Source organism: Ctenocephalides felis, unplaced genomic scaffold, assembly GCF_003426905.1.
Source record: "Ctenocephalides felis isolate EL2017-DRISC unplaced genomic scaffold, ASM342690v1 CF-g0.4_SCAFFOLD_01170, whole genome shotgun sequence".
Lineage (NCBI taxonomy): Eukaryota > Metazoa > Arthropoda > Insecta > Siphonaptera > Pulicidae > Ctenocephalides > Ctenocephalides felis.
In genome coordinates, this window is record NW_020537324.1 from 60,280,349 (window position 1) to 60,306,591 (window position 26,243).

General features: G+C 29.4%; 1 protein-coding gene across 1 annotated transcript in view; it reads left to right on the forward strand.

The window, feature by feature from the left end:
- LOC113366605 overlaps window positions 1–26,243 on the forward strand; it is a 264,059-nt gene that overhangs the window by 204,810 nt on the left and 33,006 nt on the right. Inside the window, exon 7 of the mRNA XM_026608237.1 lies at window positions 15,868–16,000. Coding sequence (XP_026464022.1) covers window positions 15,868–16,000 — 133 coding nt within the window. The remainder of the gene's footprint in view (window positions 1–15,867; window positions 16,001–26,243) is intronic.

Consider the following 26,243-nt stretch of genomic DNA (forward strand, 5'->3'; position numbering starts at 1 on the left):
TGTTTCCGGGGCACGACGCTGCGAATTTCCAATTTCATTAAAAAGCCAAACGCCGGGAAAATTGTACTCGTAAAACTAAAGGGTCCGCCGCGACGCGCCCTTGTGCCCTGCGTTGCCTGTCGCACAATACCGCAGATTTTTTGGCGGGCGAGACATCGAATTGTGATAGTAAGCAAAGGGAGCTGGTAGGGAATACAAAAATTAGTAAATTAGTGAAATTTATATATATATATATATATATATATATGCATAAACTTGGTTTATAATTTGTATACACCAAATAGTTGTGAAGAAACTCGTACTTTTTAATGAATCTCAAATAAAATTTAAGATTCCTGTTTTAAAATTATCTATCATTATTATAAATGAAATGATTATATAGTACTCTATAGACGACTACAAAACACCATTTTTTTTCTATAAATTTACAATAATAAATTTCGAATAACATAAATTTCTTCAAAATTATTTATATTTTTATCAATATAAAAAGGGTTAATTTATAATTATTCGTAAAGCATAATCATGTGTATGTCTTATATGCGATCTAAAAAAAACTGTTGATAGATCCTAATTCTTTGTGTTTATTAAATATTAGTTCTTTGTGTGAGATTACCCATATTGTTTAAAAATTTGTTAAAATCTTATATTTTCTCTCTCTTTTTTCAAAATACAATATTTTTCAAATTCTAAGTTTATTTAATTCTAAGTAACGATATATATATTTGACCGACAGTGCATTGAAAAGGTTTTTATTCATTTTTTCACATTTCTGTAGGAGCGACGATAAGTATTTATAGAAGTTATAGTATGTAATACACATGAAAATTAAAGAAGTACATTTTATATTAATTATTATTTTTTATTTATTTACTGTTCATTGAAGTATTTGCGATATTGTCATCAAAATGAAATTTACACAAATTTGGGAAGGATTTTCCCATAACTGAAAAGGGCAAAATGGATTTTCCTCCTTCAATAAACATCTTGTAATTAGACTGAATTAGAATGTTGATATAATATGAATTTGAATAATATAAAATTTTTAACATATGTGAAATATCGTTATTAACTTTCCGTGGAGTAAGTTATAGTAGTGGCCAAAAATCGGAAATGATAATTTTTTCATATATTTACGTTTCTGAACATTTTAGTATATCTCAGAAAAAATGGATGTGTATGTGTGTTTTAAGAAAACAGAGTATCCGATTTGCATAATCTAAAAAACATACAATTTGTAATAAATGGGATAAGTGGTTAGTTTTTGGCAAAGGCAGGTCCGGCCATTTCGAAAGTTTCGACAAAACAATTGCTTTTGGAAAAAAATTTAAACTTAATTTATTTTCCAAGAGCAAATTTTTTGTATATCAAAAATAATTTAGATTTTAATTTTAATTCTGACTAAAGCTCTAAAGTTCACTTATATACTTTAAATAAAAAAATAATTTGCAATTCAATTTACATAATTCTTTTAAATTAAAAAGTAATCTATTTGAAAACATTTACTATTCCTTAAACATTTCATTACGGTACGGAAAGTTTCTCCGATTTACCTTAAAACACGATGCCATACACCACTAGTTTTTATTTCTATTGAGTCTAATATCAACAATCAACTTTTTGTTCTTATATCATTATTATGGGTATGATCACTTTTACATTCTATTCATATATGAAGCCTATTTTTATTGAAATATGCAGATTTTATAATTTAGTAACTCTTATTGTGACATATTCTGAAGAACACAGTTGTTCTATAAAATTCACCTGTAGTTTTGTACTATCGAAAATTGACAAAAGTTTCGGGTGTTTAAGTGCTCGTTCCAATAAGTTATAACAAAAAACACGTTAAAAATATATATACAAATTGGATCTTCAAACTTAAAAATCGAAAAAAAAAAATTCAGTATATGTTCTGGACGTTTAAAGTCATTCTGAAATGAATGAGACCTTTAGCAAAATAGTATGTGTGTATGAGAGCTGATTTTTTACCTTCTCAACAAATATACATAAAGATTCAAATTTCATTATATAGAAAATTATGATTCTGGCATGTTGCGATATTGGAGTTTGTGAGTACAAGTATAATATTCAATCGCAAAAACACATTAAGAAGCAATTTTAAAAATTCTAAAAATGTTCATATTTGAAAAAAAAAACTATACAAATTGAGATGTTGAATATAATAACTGGAACTTATTGAATCATTGATAATTGAATTTTTTTTTCATTTTATGCAAAATTTTCTAAGAATTCTAAGCTAACGTTCCATATTTACATTTTAATACAGTTGAGGTATACTAATATTTTGAAACAAATTTTAATTATACTTATATGATTATTTGAAAAAATGTTTTAATTTATCCTATGCAGAGTGCAAATTTGCTTAGGATCTTCACATTATTCTAATTAGTAATTTATTAATTTCTCTCATCTAATTATTTAATGTAAATATAAAGTATTGAGACACAGGAAATTGAATAGAGACCATCGGAAAAAATTAAAAAACATATATTCTTATATCCTCATTTGAATAAAATCAGTACCAGCCTGAATCCAATCGTTTGCTTCGGGAATATTAATGACGTTATGCGAATGCCCGATGCCGCCTCCTCCGCCTCCGCCTGCACATTAGCGTTATTCGTGGGCTGTTAGTAATAGAACTCTCCCTGAATTGAGATCTCTCCTTGCTCTCTAGCAACCTGCTCTCAATGGGCCCGCTCTCTTTTATTATACAGTGTCGTTACTGTGTCGGCGGTAACAAAAAAAGACAATACGTTAACGCGCTAAATGGCATCTCTTGCCGCTTTGCCGCTCTCCCGCTTCATCTGAACGATGTGCGATACGTTTGCGTTGGATTATTTAATAGCAAAATGCTGGTTTGCAAACAACTTTACAATTTGTAGTGATTATTTCATAATAACATGTAATGGTCTGTTTAGTGCCATATTATTACATTCATAATTAATGGGAATACCTTTGTAATTATTGGTGTTAAACTTTTGATAAAGAGACCTGTATGCTCTGATGCTTACAAAATAAGTGAAACGATTAGACCAAGAAACCACGAAGATGAGAATTTAATTTTCATCGAGTACGTTTCTTTTATCATGTTGGAAAAGTTTTAAAGCATTATCAACACAAGCAAAATGTTTTGTTTAATCAGTTTTTAATCTTTTGGGAATTTTTAATGGTCATTTTTTTCTTTTTTTTTTAAATTTGTATATCGAAAATAATTCAGAATTTAATTTGAATTCTGGCTAAAGCTTACTTATTTACTTTAAATAAATAATTTTAAGGGGCACAGCTGGTGTGAAATTTTCAAAAAATCGAATTTTCAATTTTTCCATATATCTATAGGTTATACCTTTAAAAATAACGTACCAAAATTTTAAATCGATATCTCAAATAGTTTTTGAGTTACAGTCATTTGAAAAGTATATATAGTATATAGTACAACGATCATTTTATCTTTAAACACATTTTTCTCGAAACAGCATTTTCCGAATTTGCTGCAGTGATGATTACTCAAAAGCGAATGATCCGATCACTATCACATTTTCTTTTACATGTTCTATATATAGTTCTCCGTAAAATGAACTATCGATTTTTTGATCGAATCAAAAATCGAATTTTGGCAGTCGAAAAACAACCAAAATTTTGACTTTTAAAATTCGACTTTTTTTCAAAACGCCGCCATTTTGTCAATTTTTGATTTAATTTTTTTTATCGTAGTTCATTTCACAGTTATTATCTAGTTTAACGTTGTTATCTAGTTTAACGAGATTTTTTTTTTTGATTTCATCCACGTAGAAGGCCGGAATCACTGCAGCACTTAAGGGCCTTTTTTTGTTGCGCCGTTGGAGATCGACGATAACTTAAAAAATATTTAATTTTTTTCTTCAAACAAAACAACTATGTATTCCTAAAACATGTATAAATATATTCCTAAAATTTTGAAATGATTGATAAAGTAGTTTTTTTAATATAAATTCCCAAAAATCACCTTAGGCGGTTACACTAGTTGTGCCTCTTAACTTAGTAATTAAGATTACATAATTCTTACAAATATCAGACAATGTTATAGTATTTATAATAATCTATTTCAAAACAGTTAATATTTCTCGAACATTTCGTTACGGTACGAAAGATCCAGCAATTTTCCTTAAGGCACGATGCCATACACCAAGTTATGAGCGCTTAATGATTTCATGAGTAAAAAATGTTCAAAAGTGGACGAAAAATTTGTTAGTTTTTTTAATTTTTCACAAACTTCCCGGGCACGTAGAAGCTTCAATTAAACGCCAGGTGAATTGTCTTGAGGGCTAGAATAACGTGAAAAATACGGCATTTTAATATTCTCAACGGTTGTCGAATAAATAAGAAGAAACTGAAATCATACAGATGATGCTAGGGTCATGAATTGTGTTCCGATGAGGGGAAGAAAAAATTGCGTCCGATTTGAATGATTTTCGCATCGTAGGTGCCTTATCACCTCAGGAAAATGCTATTAAAAATTTTCGATCGTACTTCAAATAGTTTTCGAGAAAAACGCATTTTAAATATTTCAACAGTATTGAAAAAAATTAGTTTTTTGCGAATATCTCGGGAACGGTTAGAGCTATCATAAAAATTGTTGTACCAGCAGATAAACATTTTCAATACGCATATTTCATTTATATACTTCACTCGAGGCTCGAACAAGTACAATAATTTATGAATATACATATACCTTATTTTATAGATATAATTTCAATGCGTACAGAGTTGTAATTAACCTGTGAAAGCACGGTTTACAACAGTTACTTGATTTTAAAATTAAAACAATTATTTAATTACTTTTATTAATCTTGCATAACGCAGTGTATCTACTGCTATAAATTTATATTACTTTATACTATCAGTTTAAAATTAAATTTCAGTTGAAATATTGGATGTAAGAAAATTGCACAAGGCGAACCAATGTGCTTTCACTTCATACAATTTATAGAACTTTATCTTAATCCTTTGCAGCTTTGCATTCTAATTTTAATATGCACAGTAATCTCTAAGTATTTGAAATTGTTCTATTGGTAAAGTTGAATCTTGTATAAAATAATATACCTATAATACTAGTGGGGCGCACGGCATCGTGCCTTGAGGCAAATTGCTGGAACTTTCCGTACCAAAAATTATTTTTTCAAAAACGATTAATATTTTTGAAAAAATTTTACTTACATACTATAAATTTAACAAAAAGTTGCTTTTTTCTGATTTTTTTTTTGAAAAAAAAGTTTATTTTTACATATTTTGTAAATTCTTAACTTTTTTTAAAGTAATCGTACTGCTTTATACAGAGACAAAAAAAAGCGCGTAAGCGCCGCATTGGCGTCTAACGGATAAACATTGGTACAAAACCCATAAGAATGTAAACAAAATTTATACTTATTGTTAAAATCTCTATAAAATATCTGATAATTTGATGTGCATCAGGGGCGTAGCGTGCATTGGCAGGGCGCCGTATCAAAATTTTTTTGGGGCCCCCCTAAATGGGGCAGAATTTTCTCAATTTTTTTTTTTATAAATCTTCGCTTATCATCAATATTCATCTATCTATTTTCCAAAATAAACGTTATAAACGATTCAAACTCAATATACACATTTATTAAATCATTTATAGCTTATGATGACTATAAGGTTTTGATAAAGTTTCTGCTTCTATGAACAATAATGATCTGACTGCTATTCCTGCATCATCGAAGAATTTAATTTCCCAAAGAAAAAGTTTATATTTCTTGCCCGAAAATGTTTGTTTACAACGATAGGCCGCGCCGATTCCTCAAAATTAGGAAAAGAGTACTAAAATTTTCGTCCTCGTTTCAAAATAAAGAACTGTTCGGAATATATCCCTTGGACCTCTTTTTCTTAATTAGTATCATAAAAATTTGGAATAAATCTGAATTCTTATTGATTGGGTCGATTATTTACACATATCGGGAGATACAAGCAAAGTTTGCTATGGCTTACAATTAATCAGCTGATTTTTTATCAGTTCTATTTTTGAAAAACTTCTTTCAGCATTTGCGTTTGCCTCTGGCTAAATTGTATGCAAAAATTACTTTAGGAAAATTGGAAGCAAAAGTATTGAATTTTGTCAGCAATATAAATAAATATTGAATTTCACATTTTAAACATATTTTTAGAGAGTTTACAATTGGTTATAAAAATTAACAGAGATGATCTTACTGTATTAAAGTTTCATGAAGACAGATGTTTTGCTAAATGAATCAAGTTGTAATTATTCGAAAATAATAATTGGGTAGAAGTCTCTGATCTTTGTTTAATTTTGAGAAATTAATATGTATAATTAGCAATAGTATATGTTAAGTTTGAAACAAGATTACAGGTTGCTATACTTGTCTTTTGCTTTTGAAAACAGTCGTTTACGCTTCATTCCTTCGCTAATTTTGCGAGACATTTAGCAAACTGCTGAATTAAATTTGATTTTATAATTTGCACAATCTATTCACGAAATGACTAAATAAAATGCTAGTTTTCTATTCTATCGCAACTCTCTAAAGTTATATTTTTGCATTCTACACGCTCATGTTTTATTCGAAATTAAATTTAGTTGGAAAAAAGTTTTCTTGATTATTTTAACTTTTGTTATTCGTAAGATTCTGTTAATATTTGGGCAAGTTGGGGCCCCCACGGCCCGGAAAAAATAACACTTTAAAATAATAATTTTACATTCCTCGCGGTCTTTTTTAATAACTTTAAATTTGATTAAACAAATGTTTCACGATTAATTCGCTTTTTGTGAAATATTTTTTTATTATTATTTGCTTACGGACGTTGGGGGCCGCCCTGGCTCGGGGGCTCCGTATCTTTGATACGGCTGATACGGCGGTAGTTACGCCCCTGATGTGCATATGTGTAATGATAATTTTTGGCCGCCAAATAGCATTTTTATTTACTTTTTTTATTAGATCTCCGAAACCGACCTGTCTTCATGAACATTTGATCAATTCTTCATCTTGACAATGCAAGTAAAATGTTCTTTGAATTATTCAAATCGGACGCTCCGTTCTCTTAAAAACTGAGTTACCATTTTTAGCACTTTTTGCCCCGTATCTTCGGGACGGCTAGACCTGTCTTCGCCAAAAACTAATCAGCACGACTCCTTATCAATACAAATCGAATGTTCTTTAACTTTTTCAAGTCGGTTAATCTGTGTTCCCGAAATCGTCGACGAAAATTTATACACACACACACACATACATATATACATACACACGCATATACATGCATACATACACACACACATACATCCATTTTTTCTAAGGTATGTCAAAATATTCAAAAACCTTTGAAACGTAAAGATATATAAAACTTTTCATTTTCGATTTTTTTGCGATTACTATAACTTGCCCTACAAGAAGTTAATAATCATTAAAAGCATTCAATTCTCTATAGATAGACATAGTGTAAATTTTATTTCTTGAAACTTAGTGTAACATTGAGTCAAGAGAGCTGAGTACTGGATTTTTTTTTAATATACATTGAATGGCAATGACCCATTGGGCCATCATTTTGATTCTTATTTAGGAGGGCACTAGATTTTAATAACATTTCAAGATATTATTTAAAGATATTCTATTTCCAAAGATAGACCTACCTAGGTAATTTTATCCAGCTGACCAAACATAGTAAATTACATAACCATGATATTTCTTTGAAGAAGCCTCATCTAAATCATTGAATTCTTTATCTTTTATTCACTTCACCCAACACAAGTGTCAGTTGAACAGTGGTCCGTTTGAATATTTATCAGTTTTCCACAAGGTAACAAAAAAATAGTCGATGCATCAATATCAAACTGATACCGATGGAGGTTTTATTCGAGCTTTCTGGTCTATTGCGCTCCTGACACGGCTGTCATGTCACCATTCATAGTAGAAGATAGCCTCTTCGCTATCTGTTGGCACACTGCTCGAAAGTTTCTGATGAAAGATGTTTGACAGCTTTTGTTACATATTTCAAGTTTTAACATTTTTACATTCAGCATTGGCAGTTTGGAGAATGCTGGAGTTTTTGCTCTTCATTTGGAAGAGGAAAAATACGGATCGTAGGTGTAGTTGCGCAATCAAATTTTTAATGATTTATTAATTTCCATAAGGAGAAGTTACCCATCAGTTTGCTCATTTTATTTTTTCTCAGCGTTTCGAGTTGTTCAGAATCATTTGACACCAAAATTGAAAAAGTATGTGTGTTTTTGAATGTATTTACTTATATTACATGTTTTTCTGTACAGTTTTGATTAAACTTTTCAGGATTTCATGAATTCGTGGTCTCTTAACAAACATGCTAAATATTCTACATGGCTACAAAGTCAATTAATTATAAATAATTATTATCTAATTCTAAAATACTTTAGATCTACAAAAGTGATTTATTTATGAACAATCCTTGAATAAAGGTCTGATTAACAACAAAAATTATAAACAATTTTTAAAGTTAATGAATATTAGAGTATAAGGTAGTGACAAAATTTCAAATTTATATTGTTCCAATTTCAATTTGACTATGTCGGTTATTTGCATTCTTCGAGAAGTTTATGCTACTTGCCTTGAGGCAAAATGCCACATTCACGTAGTTTCAGGTAACTACTCACCATACATATATTCTTTTATTGTTTTTCATTTAAATTTATAATAGTTGAAGTAATATTAGTTGTCCTAATTGAATAAGTCTTGGTACTGGACCTTCCCAGAGCATTTTGTCGTGGGTACTTGAGCATTTGGTAATTGAATTACCATGGACCGTTTGATCCCTACGATTTCCTAAAATACCAAACAAATTTAATAGGTAAATTGTTTTTATGCTGTTTCTCCTTTTTTTTTCTTTTTCCACTGCTATATCTAAATATCAATTGCATTAAATGTCATACTTCTACATATTATATGATTCAATTATTATTAAATTCTAATTAAATAAATATTTGCAAATACTGTTAGCAAAATGAATAAATGAATAAACGTTAGAAATCTGCAGAATATTTAATCAGCTACTAACAAAAATATCATCAGAACGTGGTAGTAATACAGAGTAAAATTTACAGTTAGTGAAGTTTCTGTCGTAATAAAATTAGTTGTTTTGCTAATAAATAAAATGCTCAACAAAGAAAAGAAATTAGACGTGTAAATTATATATCTGACATGAGCAACTTTGTGGTATAAAATAATTCATCATATATACAAAATAATCTGATCAAGTGCATTTATATCATTTTTATGATATATAATTTTATTTTTGTATTGTTATTATTTTTTATAAGTATTCGGTATTCTAGTTAACAGAATTGGTCAGTTAATAATTACTATATTCTCTTATTTACTATTTAATTATATTTTGTATAACAACTATATCAAATCATTTACAGGCTCATTGCTTTGCACTGAGATCATTTTAATAAAATCATTTACATGTAAATGAATTTACTTATTACTTGTTTTTACTTACTTGAGAAAGTTTTACAAATTTCTTTCCGTTATATAAAAAATATCGACTCGAGCGATAAAAAAAATTTGATTGATTTTGACTATGTATGATTGACAATATTTTATTAAATACGAAGAAACTGTCAGGCATACGTTATTAAAAGACTGATAAGCAATGGTTAAAAGTTGATATTTGCAACTAATTTTCTCATACTAATCCTTAAAATAAATTCAGGACTTTTTACTACAAGTGTTTTATCAGACCGACCAAAGCTATCAACTTGAATCATTATTGAATTTTGTGAATAAATTTCCAAATTTGTAGATTGGTTCAATCAATTCGAATCATTATATATTTTATTTACTGACTTTTAAATTTATAGTAGAGTTTTCCAGTAAAACCTCGGTGAAATTCAAAATTTACATACAGACACGTACATAGATTTTTCATTGTTCGTGCCAAACTTTCATATTTCCTTGAAATGCCAAGAATATATGAGCTAGTCAGATTTCCTGGCAAAAACATGTACTTCTTTCTCAGGAAGTTAAAAATTTTGTCTCAAAATCTAGAATTATTTTTCTGTCAATCCTGTACTGCATCGAGCAGCTGTTTAAAGTAGAATACATATACGAATATATATATATATATATATATATATATATATATATATATATATATTATCCACGGTTCTGATTCGATTTTAGCAACCACATATATAAAAAAACTAGTGGTGCATGGCATCGTGCCTTAAGGCAAATTGTTGGAACTTCCCGTACTGTAATGAAATATTCAAAGAATATTAAAAGTTTTCAAATGTATCATTATAGGAGATATTTCAAGTATATACCATAAGTGAGGTTTAGCATTTTAGCTGCAATTAAAATTTAATTTAGAATTGTCTTAGATATTAAAAAATAATAATCAAAATTGTTTTGGCTTTCTTCAACAATAGTTTCTTCAATACAAGCGAGAAGGTTTTTTTGAATCATCCAAATCAGATGCATCGTTCTTTCAAAAACTGCTATTCTTTAGACATTTAGCTCCGTACCTCCGAAACGGCAGTAACAGTCTTTGACAAAAACTAATCACCACTTCTTCTCATCATTACAAATTGAATGTTCATTGAATCATTCCAATCGGATGCTCCGGGTTCTCAGAAACTATTGCTATTTTCTGCACTATTTACTTTGTATCTCTGAAACGGCTGAACCTACCTTTGCTAGAAACTAATCAGCACGTCTACCCATCAGTAGGAATCAAATTTTTTTTTGAATATTGCAAATTAAATGGTCTGTGTTCCCCAAAATCGTGGTCGAAAAATAGCATCTATACAAAACACACACACATACACACATATATTCATTTTATAAGGTATACCAAAATGTTCAGAAACCTTTAAAACGTAAAGTTCCGTAAAAATTTTCATTTTCCATTTTTGGACGATTACTATAACTTACCCTACAGAAAGTTAAAAAAATATGAATCTCTCATCTCATATATAGTTTTAGTATTGAATGACCCGATGTGCAGCCTTTATCACCGTCGGTGTTTACAAACTTGTATCAGGACTCTGACGGTGTTAACTCACGTCTGACTCGTGGGGGCGCATTCGAAGCTGTCACTGCTGCCGGGGGCTTTATTGATCAACTGGCTGTTGATAAAAATGTTCACTCCGATGTCTCTGTGAATGTCATTTAATGTGCCGAATGACACATAAACGCCCAAACGTTCTCTTTAGGGTAGGAGCACACAGTTGTACTCAGTGGTGTTAAGCTAATTTTTTTTTTTTGCCGGAACGCTAAAATTTAAAATCCGGTTTAAAAAATTTGATATATTTCGATAAGAACTTACAAATCTAATATATTGATTTCTTATATAATTAACTCTATTATATACAGCTAGTCTATACATTAAATTGTACAAGTATGAGGGAATCATTGAGTACATAATTTATATTCTTCAATGACATTAATTATATTTATTCTGGTATTATTTGTATTCATTAATACCTACAGGTATTTATCATGATATAAAAGTACTCAAGATTTATTACAAAGCTTCATAAGAGTTAAGCTAATAATATGAGTATAACCTATTACCTACCATACTAGACTATATTATTGTATATCATAGGTAGATATCTATTATCTATCATACCGTGAGATACCTATACCGTCATTAACTTATTATATACCTACATACCTTTTACTTCTTATAAATATTACTGTCTAATTTATATATTCACCTATATTATATAGGTTTACCTTACGCCCTATGTATTATCTCTACCTATCTATTGTCTATACCGGGAATTGAACCCGGGACCTCCGCGTGGAAGTCACGCACCTTAACCACTACTCTATCGGGTCCCCCCACTGAAAATATATTATGGGACTCACTGTTGTTTCCGCGGTTCATTTTCTAATTAATTGAGTAATTAATACTGAGGTGACGCGACGACATGCGAGAAAAGACGATTGATCGTAGCGTTACAGTGGTGTAGTGGTTAAGGTCGTCGCGTGGCACGCGGCGGACCCGGGTTCGATTCTCGGTAGGGTGTAGCGTGTAAGATAAATTATAGGTAATAGGATATATAGTAGATATAGGTTAGGTGCATTCGGTATACAATGAGGGATTTGAGAGTATATGATGAAATATAGCGTATGGTACAGATGTAAGGGTGTAGTATAGAATGCAACGTATAGGCATACGTAAGGCTATAAAAATACACGAATAGGAACCTATGATTCGTTAGCGTATAAGAAATAATAGTTAATCAATACATCTATCAATGATTGGTTAACCATTGGCATAACCATAAATCGAGAAAATGAGGATTTCGAACACAAAAGCTTGCGGATTAAAGCACGTTATGGTATTTTTAACTTACCTTTTCTATTAAGTTATTGTAATCGTCCAAAAATGTAAATTGAAAATTTTTGCATATCTTTACGTTCAGAAGGTTTTTGAACATTTTGGAATACCTTAGAACAAATGAATGTATGTATGCGTGTGTATGTGTTCATGTATTAGATACAATTTTTTGTCCATGTTTTCGGGCGCACGGATCAACCGATTTGAATGATTCAAAAAATATTTGATTCCTATTGATATTATATTTTTATAACTATATGTATTATGTAACGATGGTCAAATCATGTAATAACTACCATCAAATAAGTACAAGGACAAAAACTTTTTATTATAATAGATGTTTATCCTAACTTATCTCCAACCCAGAATCAATCCCATGAGACTATATATTTATTATTAGTATTATTCATGAAATCGCATATCATGTCGTCTTATCCTAATACAATGATCTCGCAACTGTTTTCCATTGTTTGGCACAATGTGCTTTTATTTATTTTATGGGTACATATATTCGTCGTTTAACTGTATGTGGTTGAGTCTTAAACGCGAGAAAAATATCAAAAGAGAAATATTAGGGCGGCGAGAATGTGGTCTGATGATATTTATATTGACATCTTGACAATCTTCATTGAAATGATATCTGGGTTTTATTCGGACGATATGATAAGTTACAGGGCTATGGATTTCAGACGAATTAAATTCATTAAATTGTTTACCAATAAAATGTTTGTTTAATTGGTTATTATGCATTTATTGGGAATGCAACTAATACTCCCCGTTATTATAATTTTATTCAAGTTTGTAGAATTTAATAAAAATTGTATTAATAAAATGTTTAACAAGTTTGCCGACAACAATTTATTACGTCAGGATCCATTGATTTGTTTTCATAGATCCAAGGATCAAACCATAAGAAAAGATAGATCTTTTTACCCAACGTGTGTGTTTACGAAAGAATTCGATCACAGTCGAATTGTGTACTATAATATTGATTTAACAATTTAAACTTTTATCATTCAAGATTTTTCTGAAAAGAATTATATATGTTGTTTAACTTTTTGCATATTGATTTCCCAAGACGTAGAGAGCACAACTTCTATTTGATATAAGATAAGCCTTTGTCATAAAGTTTTTCTTATCAGTGGAAAAGAATTTTCAAGTGAAAATAAGAAGCAGATGCAAAAGAGAATAGATATGAGTATTCAGCTTTAGTGTAAGATTTTTGTATGGGTGACAGCGCAGTATTTTCTTTTAATTTATATTAGAATACTCTGTTGGAATATAATAACCATAACCTCAAAAAAACATAATTTTTGGTATAAAAGAAGAAAATTATAGAATTAATATGTTAAAGAATTAATCTTTCATTAATTTTTCATAAAATACAACTATTTTGCAAATTTAAAATATAAACTATCACTTTAATAAATATGATAGAACTCATTTAAGATTGAAACCTAGGTGTAAGCGGCATTTTGCAATTGGCAACTAGTTGCAAGTTGCATGAACTTGAAGTTGCATCTGTCAACTTGACTACAATTATTTCCGTCTACCTGTCTATCTGCCCACTAGTTTATCAGTCTACCTAATTTATTCACTTTACCAGGTTATCTGTCTATTTTACTATCATCGAACCAGCATAAATGTCTACCTGTCTTTTACATTTTTCCATCTAATTACCTGTTAAAAATTAAGAATCAAATTGGATATTCCGTTTTCTCAAAAACTTTTTTCATTTGTTACTCCATCTCCGAAACGGCTGGACTTGTCTTTGCCAAAAATGAATCAGTACGTCTCGTCGTCAATACGTATCAAATGTCGTTGGATATGTTCTAACTGGATGCTCAGTTTTTTTGAAAACTATCATTTTGCTTTTGTACACCGTGTTTCTGAATTGCCTGGACCTGCCTGGACCTGCCTGGACCTGCCATTGCCAAAAAACTAGTCAGCACGTCTACCCGTCGCTAGGAATCATTTTTTGATCCATTCAAATCGGTTAAGTAGTTCTTTCGAAATCGTCGACCAGAATTTGTATCTACATACACACACATAAACACACGCACACATCATACGCACACATACATCCAATGTTTCTAAGGTTTGACAAAATATTCAAAAGGTCTTGAAACGTAAAGACATGCTAAAATTTCATTTGCAATTTGAGTTTTGCGATTACTACGTTCAACTTACCTGGTAACTTACTATGGTAAATTAACAAAAATAATAAGCAACGAGTTATGTAATAAAACACCGAGCCAAGATTTGAATCAACTCAATTCAGTTTATTAAGGTTCGCTGTCAGCAAACGTGAAAAAAGGTCCACTATCATCACAAGCACTGATCAATAAGAACAAACAAGAGTTTTGATTTTGATTTCTTTCATAAGATTTATTTAATGCAACTTAACCATAACTTTACGACTGAACTGAAAACTGTAATTGAACTGATTACATGTCTACAACTAACTGATTACTCAACTGCAACAGTGTCATTACAAGGCATTACATATTATTTTTAAGCAGGGTGACTTAATCATTTTAAGATAACTAAATATTTTATTACGTTGTTTATTGTTTGTTTGAGTGTATGTAGAATTTCTAGAAAAACAATGGATGACGAACAAATATTTTGTTTAGTTCCTATTTGGTTTTGATAAAGTTATCAATACATGTGCATTGTATGACCAAGAATATACTACAAGGTATAACAATATTGTGTATGAATAATCAAACATATTACGTAATTTACATAAAAACTGTTATAATTATTATTAATAATAAATACTAACGAAGCAAGTAATGTCTAACAAAGAGTACTTAACTAAACAGTATACCATAGAAATATTATGTAAAATGATATAAATATCCATTACTTTTGTTTTTTCTTATAAATTACAATCTGTCTAAATAGCAAGACATTGAGTAATTAGTTTGACAAATAACATAAAATTTTAAAATGAAAACCCAATGGTTCACCTTATATTAATGCACTAAATTATATCTTGAATTTTGGTATTATGAAGAAAAAAAGAAACTCAAATATATACATACAATTATAATCAAAGTACATTACACAGACTACATATACACATACATACACCTATCATAGATAATATGGTAGAACAACTTATTATTAATTAAATTGTTAGATCTATTAATTGCATTCTTCTTAGTCTTATATTATATGTGGTGTTGTAAAGACTTGCTATCAGTTCGTTTGAATGATGGTCAATTTTACTCTTGAAGTTAAGGGCACTCTTTTTAATTTCTTCAGTAATTGTGAGTGTATCGATGTTCTGATGAATTAACTATGTCGGTACATACCTTGGCGCGAATATTGCTTGTTTGAGTATTTTATTTTGGAATCGTTGCATTATATGTATGTTACTGACTTTAGCAGCACCCCATAGATGGATGCCATACATCCAAACTGGTTTGAGGATGACCTTGTCATTGTACATCGACAGTTTAGATCTAATTATCCATTACTAACATTGTTTTCCTTTATTTACAGTTCTGGGCAGCGTACGTACCATGCGAGGCTCAGCATCGGGATGCAGTGCAAATAACATTGGAACAAATCGACGTTATTAGACGGCTGACGGATATGTTCCATCCGCCTCTAACGCCCTGCGTCAGTGTCGAGGGTAAGTCTAGTTCGCCTATTTTCCCTACGAGGCTATTTTACTACAATATTCAGCCGCATTCCAATTAGCGGCATTTCATATTCAACTGTTTGTTTCACGCTGATGTATAGCCGAATTCTGTGTTATGTATTAGTTCTATTATTGCACGGAAGCGTCATTGCCGTAAACCGTCTCGTAGAGGTACAAACGAAATCCTGTTTAATTAATAATCCGGAAAGGAACGTTTCGGTTATTGCAAATGAGATATATTTTGATTCTTATATATTGGAAAAACAAAGCTTTAAATTAAGATCATTAGTGACGTAAAAGAGTATTAATAGATATCATTTGATATCATCTCGTAGAGATACAAATGAAATCCTGCTCGATAATCTGGAAGAGATCGTTTCTGTTATTCTAGATATACTTTGGTTCTTATATTTATCTGTTGGACGTATTAGTTGTGAAAATTATATGATGATTAGTGACGCAAAAGAATATAATTTGTTGTACATCAACGTGCTTTGTTAATATTTATTACTCATTATTACTAGCGGTTTTATGTACAAACTACGCAATATGTTTGATTATTCATAACGAAATGGCACTTGCAGTTGTGTAAATTTCGTTTCGATGACTAAGTTAAAAGTTAAGTATCGTAAAAAATCTATGAAAGAAATAATAAATATTAAGTGTATATTCGAAAATATGCTACATACTATTACAGAAAAAGAAGTTATTTAAATAACGACATATTATTTTAGAGGAGGTATACCTTGATTCTTGCATATTACTGTTGGAAAAGCTTAGAATTAAGATAATTAGTGATGTGAAAGAATATTATTAGATATTTTGTTTCAAGAATTATTAAGGTACAAACAAAAAACCGTTGAATTTATAATCTGAAAAAAAGTTTCAGTTATTTTGTTTACTTAATTTACCTATTACTGTGTTTTCTTAATTTCTTGAATCATTCAAATTTTTGGCCATAAAAATTTGATTTTATTTCTCAATGAAAATCTGTCTATTGGATAATTGGTTTTAGAATAATAACAGTGGTATTTTGAAAGAAATCCCTGTGATTGACCTTTAATTATTGTAGGCTTTGCTCTCTCAAAAATTGCCATTTATTACACTGTTAGCTCTCTATCTCCGAAACGGCTGGACCTGCCTTTGCCAGAAACTAATCACCACTTCACCCGATCATTACAAATTAAATGTTTTTTAAATCATTCAAATCGGATGCTCCGTTCTCTTAATTCTTCAAAAACTTGATTTTTCTGCACTCTTGGCGCTGTATCACCGAATCAACTGAACCTGCCTTCACAAAAAACTAATCAGCACATCTCCCTACCAATAGAAATCAAATGTTTTTAACCATTCAAATCGGTTGATCCGTGCGCCCGAAAACGTTGGACGAAAAATTTGTATCCACATTTTTTTTTTAGTCTTACACTATACGTGGTATTGAATATCTGCGATGAGTTAATTTTGATGTTGGTCATTTTTGTTATCGTCGTGATATGTAGTGTTTGTAAACATTGTAATGGCCCCAGAATGAAGCCTTGCGGTTCTCCCGCCGTCTTCTTTAGTTGTCGAATGTATGTTGTCTACTTGTACGGTCAAATTGCTGTATGTAAGGTATAAATGAAGTAATTTTGCGATGTAGGGTGGAAATTGAGTTGTAAAAGTTTGCTTTTGATTATTTTAAACTTTATGGGTCTTATATATATATATATATATATATATATATATATATATATATTTTATATAAAGTTTAGATTTTTTGGAACATGTACTTTTATATTTTTATTTTAATGTTTACCTTCGAATATATATATATAATTGAACAATTTTGTAAGAACAGTTTAATAAAATTAGCAAGTTGCTATAAATTTAAAATATACGTGATATCTGTCTGAGCATACTGATAATTTACACTCATTTTATTTATTAATTTATTGTATACGCGAATAAATAATTTCACTTTATGAAATTCTAGTTATCTATAATCTTCATTTACACATATGTTTTTATATATATCTACATGCATATATGGGCAATAAATTTATTGCAACTGAACAAATAAGTTGCTATAATTGAATTATGTCAATCACACCAATACCAAATGGAAATACCTGTAATCAGTTGTCGATATATATAAATGTAGGCATTAATTAATCAATTGATTCCATTTAGATTTAACTTAATTCAATTAGTCAGTTTCGTTTATAGTTTGATTAATTATTTCAAACGATAGCCTGTTTGTATCTGACGATTTTAATAATTATTTTGGGTAGATTAAATAGTATTAATTTAAGATAGTAAAATAGTAAAATCAAATTGAATATAAAAATGTTCATGCAAATAGAAATAATAAATTACAAAAACTGAATAACAAAAACCTGATTATTAAAGACACTTTTATCTGTAATTTTAATGATTCGCGTTTTGCTTTCGCTGTTTTATAATTGAGTCCTCTAATAATAAGGATCTCGAATCAACTGAATGTCTAGTTATTTCTTCGTCTCTCGGCATTAATTATAAGATTGTGTGATTTATTCGCGAATAATCGTTTAAGCAAAGGAATTATTACATTGTGGCAGTCCTTTGCGATACCGCTTAATACGATTTACTTATTTAATGATAAAGTTTGTACACTGACATGACACATGAGTTAGGAACTTTGCTAACAAGACGCCCAGAAGATATTTCGTTGGGGTTGGATTCGGATTCGGATTCGGAATTCTATCCTAATATGTTTTAAAACTTTAACTTGGATTGTATCTGGGTTTCTGATTACAAATACAAAACTATTTCTTTAACTCGGATCTAATTTTTTTCCATTTATATATATAGGTTTTTCTTTAAAGAATTTGTTTTCATATTTGGGATAATAAATATTTCAGAATTGAGTTTTTTTTAATTGCAATTTTATATCGTTAATACATATTTACATAATTATTACATAATTTAATTATGTAATAGTAATTAAGCTTTTGAAAAGATATCTTATATAAAAATAGATATTTTTTTTAAATTATACAATTGCAATATTTCTGGTTACAAATATTTATGTTCAATCATTCAATCCAAACTGATGTTGAAAAAATAAAAAAAAATTAAAAGTATATATTAATTTTACATATATTCTAAATTGTAATCATTATCAAATTACTCTTCATAAACAACCGTACCAGATATTATATAGCACCAAATTAAATTTATTAAAACTAAATCACATCAGCCTTTGCAAAATAGTGCGTAAATTTCGAAACCTGTAATTATCGATGAAATTATACTACGGCAAAATAATTATCTATCGTTCGGTAAAACGTAGTAATTAAAATACCTGTGGTTTTGTATATACTTCATGATTGAATTGAAAGCTTTATATTTTTTATATTTTATGACTAAATGAATGAAAATATATAGGCGATAAATTTGCGTAACAATTTTCATTACCGATATAAATATGTTTGCTTTATAACATTGTTAATTTATAATTAAATTCAGTTAATTTTTAATCGTCGTTTGGTATTGTTGTCGTTAATAATTATTTTTATGTATGTCATTAAAAATTCATGTACTCGAAAAAATTAGTTTTTTCAATGTGCTTATCACATTCAATTGATTTTGGTAATTATAATTCGACAATAAATTAAATAATATTTTGTGCCTATATTAAGTTACATTTTAACTTCTAGCTCGGGTTATTCTTGTAATTTCCAAAATCTTTTTAAATTACCTATCAAAATTATGAAACAATGTTTTTAAAGTTTTGTGCATAAATGCCATAAGAACTGATAGAAATTTGTCTGATACTATTTTGAATTTTTGTACAATTCCATTCATTCAATTTTGTTTAACTTTTCGTTAAATTCAAATCGTATGTGATATTATATAAAAATTTTAAAAAAATGTACTGTACTTTTTCTTTTGGATAATCTATAGAAGTTTATACTGCCATATGAAATCTTTTCTACTTATTTTATTTTATAACTTATACATTAGTTAATATGACTAGCAATATTTTGTAACTGTTATCAATTAATTAAAATGATTTTTTACATATATTAACGTTTCAAATGATTCTGAACATGTTGGCATACCTTAGAAAACAATGGATCTATGCGTACACACATTGTATATATGTATGTTTGGATACCATTTTTCGTCCACGATTTCGAGAACACGAATCACCTGATTTCTATGATTTGGAAAGCATTTGATTACTATTTATAAGGAGATGTGCTGATTCGTTTTTGACCAAGGCAGGTCCAGCCTTCTCGAAAATACGGGGCAAAAAGTGCCAAAAATGATAATACAGGTTATTTAAAGAACGGAGCGTTTGATTTGAATGATTCAGAAAACATTTTACTTGTATTGAAAAAATGAAGACGTGATTGAAAATTTTTGGGATTGAAGTAAACTAGTGGAGTATGGCATCGTGCTTTAAGGCAAATTGCTGGAATTTTCCGTACTCTAATAAAGCATTCGAGGATTATTAAATGTTTTCAAATAGATTATTATAAATGCTGTAACTTACATAGATTTACAGAAAGTAAATAAAATTTAAAAAATAAGTAAATCTTGATCATGATCATTTAACATGAAGTTCTGTAATATTTTTAAGAATTATTCAAACTGAATTGCAAAGATAAAAGATATGAGCTTTAGATCTTTAGTTGGAATTGAACTTAAAATTCAAACCTATTTTGATATTAAAAAAGAAAAAAAATTTAAATTAAAAAAAAAAAAACAAAAGCGATCGTTTATTCAATACACGTAGAAAGGTTTTTTAATAATTCAAATCAGATGCTTAGTAGATCATTCAAATTTGTATCTCCTAAACGGCTGGATCTGCATTTGCCAAAAACTAATCAGCACATCTCCCTATCAAAAGGATTCGAGTGTTTTTAAACCATTGAAATCGGTTCATCCGTGCGCCCAAAAACGTGGACGAAAAAATACGGACACAAAACACACACAAACATCCATTTTTTCTGAGGTATGCCAAAATATTCAGAAACGTTAAAATGTGAAGATATGCAAAAAAATCATTTTTGTCCCATTACCCTACAGAAAGTTAAAAAAATACCATTTAGCGGTCATAAGTAATCATTAGATAATATATGTGCGTTAAATTATAAGATATTTTATAGACATTTTAATGATAAGTTCAAATTTTGTTTACATTCCGCTGGGTTCCGTACCAAGATTACGTGACTCGATATTTCGTCTCTAAATGAATAAAATAAACGAAACTGTACGTGCTGTACGCAGTACAAGTGCTTCAAAAATTAATCTAATTATCAAAAAATATAAACAAAATCAAAATATAATAGTAACTTTCAAATTTTTTAGAAATTTCAAAATTCTCATACCTAAATTTTTCAAAAAATTTCAAAGGAATTTGTCCATTAGCATTCTGACATTCGTGAATTTTTTTTTTAGAAGCTATTAAATAATTTTGTGCATTACTATAGTACCATGTATCCACCGCCCCCGCCACCGCCCACATATGACGATAAATTTGACTTATTTGCATACGTCATATGAAGCGTCTTATGAAAGTATTTGAGTTATCGCATTCACGCGTAGTCGCTCGCGAGCCACGTGCCTCTCCATGCTCTCGAGTCTCGACTTTTACTCGAAGCGAACTTTATGCGGTGCCCGTACGTCGTATGTTAATTTCAAAGATTGAATTTTCAAGCAAAAAGCCTTTGCTTTCCCAGGGATGGATGGCCACTCTCTCCGCCATCACGTTCGAAATAAATATGGAAATAGATATTTTTTATTCTACTTAGCAAGTAGTATTTGTTCTAACTAGGAGAATAATTAGGGTACACTTAGGGGATGTCCATTAATCACGTGAAGTTATTAGGGGATTTAACAAGAAAATGTTTCCATCTGGGGAAGGAAGGAGTGTAGTCAGATATTACGTGTATTTATTTTTACCTGAAGTTTTAGAAAAATACAAACATTTTCAAAACAAATTTAAACATTTTATAAATTTTTCGCGTAACTAAAAATACACGTGATGTTTGATGGGGGTGGAGATGGTAATTTTGAATATCACCATGTATCATCAAGGCGGAGGAAGGGTCCAAAAATCCTTAAAAAAACGATCACATGATTAATGGACACGCCCTTAAATTATTTTTGCGTTTTTTGTGTACCCCAATTTTGTTTCTTTTTCCATTCAATAACTAGATTTACGGACCGAGCCAATTCGACTCAATAAAAAATTTGATCACCTAATACACATTAAACTTTAATATTAATTTTCACAAACATACATTAGTTTTTAGCTATAATATTCAATGAAATGCGTGTCAACATTGTTTCTTTTTCCAAGCAGACGCTATTATTTTGCATTCTAGAATGTGGTATACCTACTTTTCACGGTGTGAGCCAATTTGACTCACATAATGGTTTTATAGTTTTGCTCAAAATATAACTGCCAACTGCCTGGTAACAATAGTAATTTTGTAATTTTGTAATTTTTGTAAAAGAATATATGATTTTCCTTGACTCTAGAATATTCAGGTTTGTTACAAACCTGCTTCAAACATAGAGATCGATGAACATTTATTCCCTACTGAAGCTAGGTGCCAATTTACACTGTACATGCCAAATAAGGCGGATAAATTTGGCCTCAAATATTGCCTGAAATCTGATGTAAGAAGCAAATATTTTGTAAAATGGTTTCCCATACTTGGGCAAGGACGATATCCTAAGATCAAACATTTTCTTGAGCAAAATTTTAGTAGCTAAGCTTCCACATTTAGGCTGTCAGTCAGCCCTGATAGGAATCATAAAAAAAAAGATTGTCATGACATGTCGACTATTATAAATAAGATTTTAATACATTTGTATACTTTTATGAAGAGTTTGTTTTTAATCAATAAATCCCACAACCAGCATTTTATTTGCAAAATTATTAATTACTTGGAAAATTACATGGAAAAAACATTGGAACTACACGTTCCAATATGTTCAAATTTCAACCAAGATGATAGAGCTGAATAAGATTTACATTAATATATCGTTTTAGCGCTACAATAAATTTGTAGCAACTCCTCAACACATAAGGTTTTGAAAAATAATAAACGCGAAAGTCAGAAGTTTCACATGGTTTGTCTTTAAATCGCTGAGTAAACTCTTATTTATGAATGAAATTTCTAATCTATTATTCATTAAAGAAATACAAAAATATTAATCAATGTGTAGTATTGCAATATAAACTCACTAATACATATGTTTATTACTTTATTTTTATACACACATTTGGTTATTAACTTCCCGTAGGGTAAGTAGTTGTAATTGTCCAAAAATCGAAAATAATTTTTTTGCATATCTTACGTTTCAGTGGATTCTGAACATTTTGGTGTACCTTAGAAAAAATTGACGTGTGTATGTGTACGTGCGTATGTATAGATACAATTTTCAGTCCACATTTTCGCGAGAACGGATGAACCGATTATTATTATATTCAAAAAGCAATCGATTTTTATTGATAGGGAAACGTGCTGATTAGTTATTGGTAAAAGTCGGTCCAACCGTTTTCGAGATGAGAATTGATCCTATTCTGTTAATTTTACTTTTATGTAAACATATATAAACGACGTCGTCCAGTTTATAAGTTCTTATATTTTATCTATAAAATATGAATAATGAAAGTTACACCATTTATAATGAACTAGTTGAAATCATTTAATACTTCTCTTAATATTTCATTATGGTACGTGCCAGCAATTTGCCTTAAGGCACGATGTCATGCACTACTAGTTTTATTTAATGACGTTCTACAAAAGAAAATTAGTTTCTACATATTTTTATTTCTATATAAGTATGTTAAAATTCAAAAATTAAACCCTTGACATATAACTAGTTCTAAAGCTTTTTGTCTATGCAAGTACCTGGTAGTTTACTGTTTTCGTTCACTTGGAATTTGTTCACCCGGATTTCGTTCCGGTGTCTGAAACCGTAACAAGTTTTGTGCCGGTTGACATACGACACCTCTGTTTGTCCGATCCTTATGCAGGATGCAAAAGTTTTATTAGTTTCAAAGTTTCAGATTCACATATTATCAAATAGTAATATTTTTGTGCATATCGTAACGACGAGATTTTGAATTATAATTTATTTCTAGACGAGAAGGGTAGTCAGTTTTTGTAATGGTAAGATGATGAGTTGAATTCTAATTTGATTTCAAGAGTTATGATTTTTGCTTTTCTTAAAATTAATATTCGCATGCGTAGTATTTTGTAGACATATATTACGTCTTTCATAATTATGAGGTGAAAAACCTTTTGTTTTATATTATAAACTTTATAACTTGTTTGCCATAAAATTAACTAGCACTAAAGATAGTGCTTTACTCAAAGTCAAATTTCATACAAAAAATGATCTTCAATAAATGATTAATAACTAAATTATTACATTACATGATTTACAAACATGCTCATCCTAAAAATCTAACCATATCAAAATTTGCAAATTTGGTACTTGCTTTCCAAAATTTTTCCAGATAAAATGCTTTACAAGACTGACGTATCAATTTTCTTGCAATTTCTCATCGTTGATACTAAATGCTTTTAAAAAAGTATTAATTTTCAACTAAAATTTTTATTTTTGTTAATACTTCTACTTAATCATTTTGTTATGTCTTTGTTTCAAGTTATTGCGAATATTCTTATCCAAAAATCTTGAACCGGTTTTGAAAATTTCATAACTGTGCCGAAGATATTAATTAGGAACCGTACTGATTAGTTTTTGGTAAAGATGAACCGAACTTACTTGTTAAATTAAATTGTTGAATTAGTGATAAAATTCTGATAAAAGTATGTATGATGATAGATTGGTTATCATAACACCCTAAAATATTATAAACCATCGGAAGTCATCGAAAAGTGGTTTAATTACAAACATTTACCAAAGTTTAGATAAATGAGCAGTATCGAAATTTTAAAAGTTTCTTTGAAAATTTAAATTTTTGTTGATCAAGTCTCCATCGGGAAGATTATCCGAATTGTCCTAAAGCAAAATGCCACTTACACCTAGTCAGTTCACATTTCTGTTATTCTAATATGATGTCATGTTGAAGGATGAAACATATGTAAATCTTATAAGTGAAATTTTTTTAATAATATGTAATATATTTTATTTGGTATTAGTATAATATCGAAGTAGTAGTATATGTCTAGTATATAAAATATAATAATAAAATGCTAAAAAAAATATAATAATAGTAAAATGTCTATACAATTATAGTATTATATACTTTATGTCTATATATATATATATATATATATATATATATATATATATATATATATATATATAACACTCTCCACTTACAATGGTGAAATTGAAAGTCTTTAAAAGAAGCAATATAAAGTATTTCTAGTTGCAGTAATTGGCGTTTTTAATTGCTAGACTTTTAGTATTCATTTGACTTTTATTATATAACAATAAAAGTGTAACAATGGCATGATAAAAGTTAATTGGAAAAAAGCTTTATTGAGTAGCTTGCTGTTTCCATTAACCAGAAATCATTGAAGGCTTTTACAATTGTAATATAGCTGTCGTAATAAATATATATATATATATATATATATATATATATATATATATAACATCAATTACATTAAAAAATTTATGGAGAAGAAGAAATGAGATCTCTAAAATAACCAAATATATTGAATGCATAAGGTAAAATTCAGTTTTTATGCTATGGCTATAAATTTAGTTTATATAATACCATTGTTAGAAAGAAGAACGATTATCTTATGAATGGATCCCAATAATTATTATTGGAAGTTCTAATTCTTTTGTGAAAAAGTTCTGTTTATGATATATAATTATATTTAGGTTAGTATTCAAAATAAATACAATCAACCTTGCGTTAACACGACACCCCAGGAATACGGTTTCCATACTACGCGGAGCTAACCTGAGACATCCCTCCGATAACACGGACTTCCTATTATACGATTTTAAAGTGAAAAACATCCTGGTCGCAAATTATGTAATAGTCTGCTTTGTAATTTCACGTTTAATTTATTAAAACAATAATGATTTTAATTCAATTTTATTTTGCTGAACAAGCACATTCCTCGTTGCCTCGATCGCAACAATAACAATAACTATTTATATCCGTACGGCTGACTAAACTCGCTGATATAATATCAGATTGTGTTCTGTTTGTGTCACAAAATTAACCCGCATAACTGTGGTTAAGTGTGGTATGGTAGTA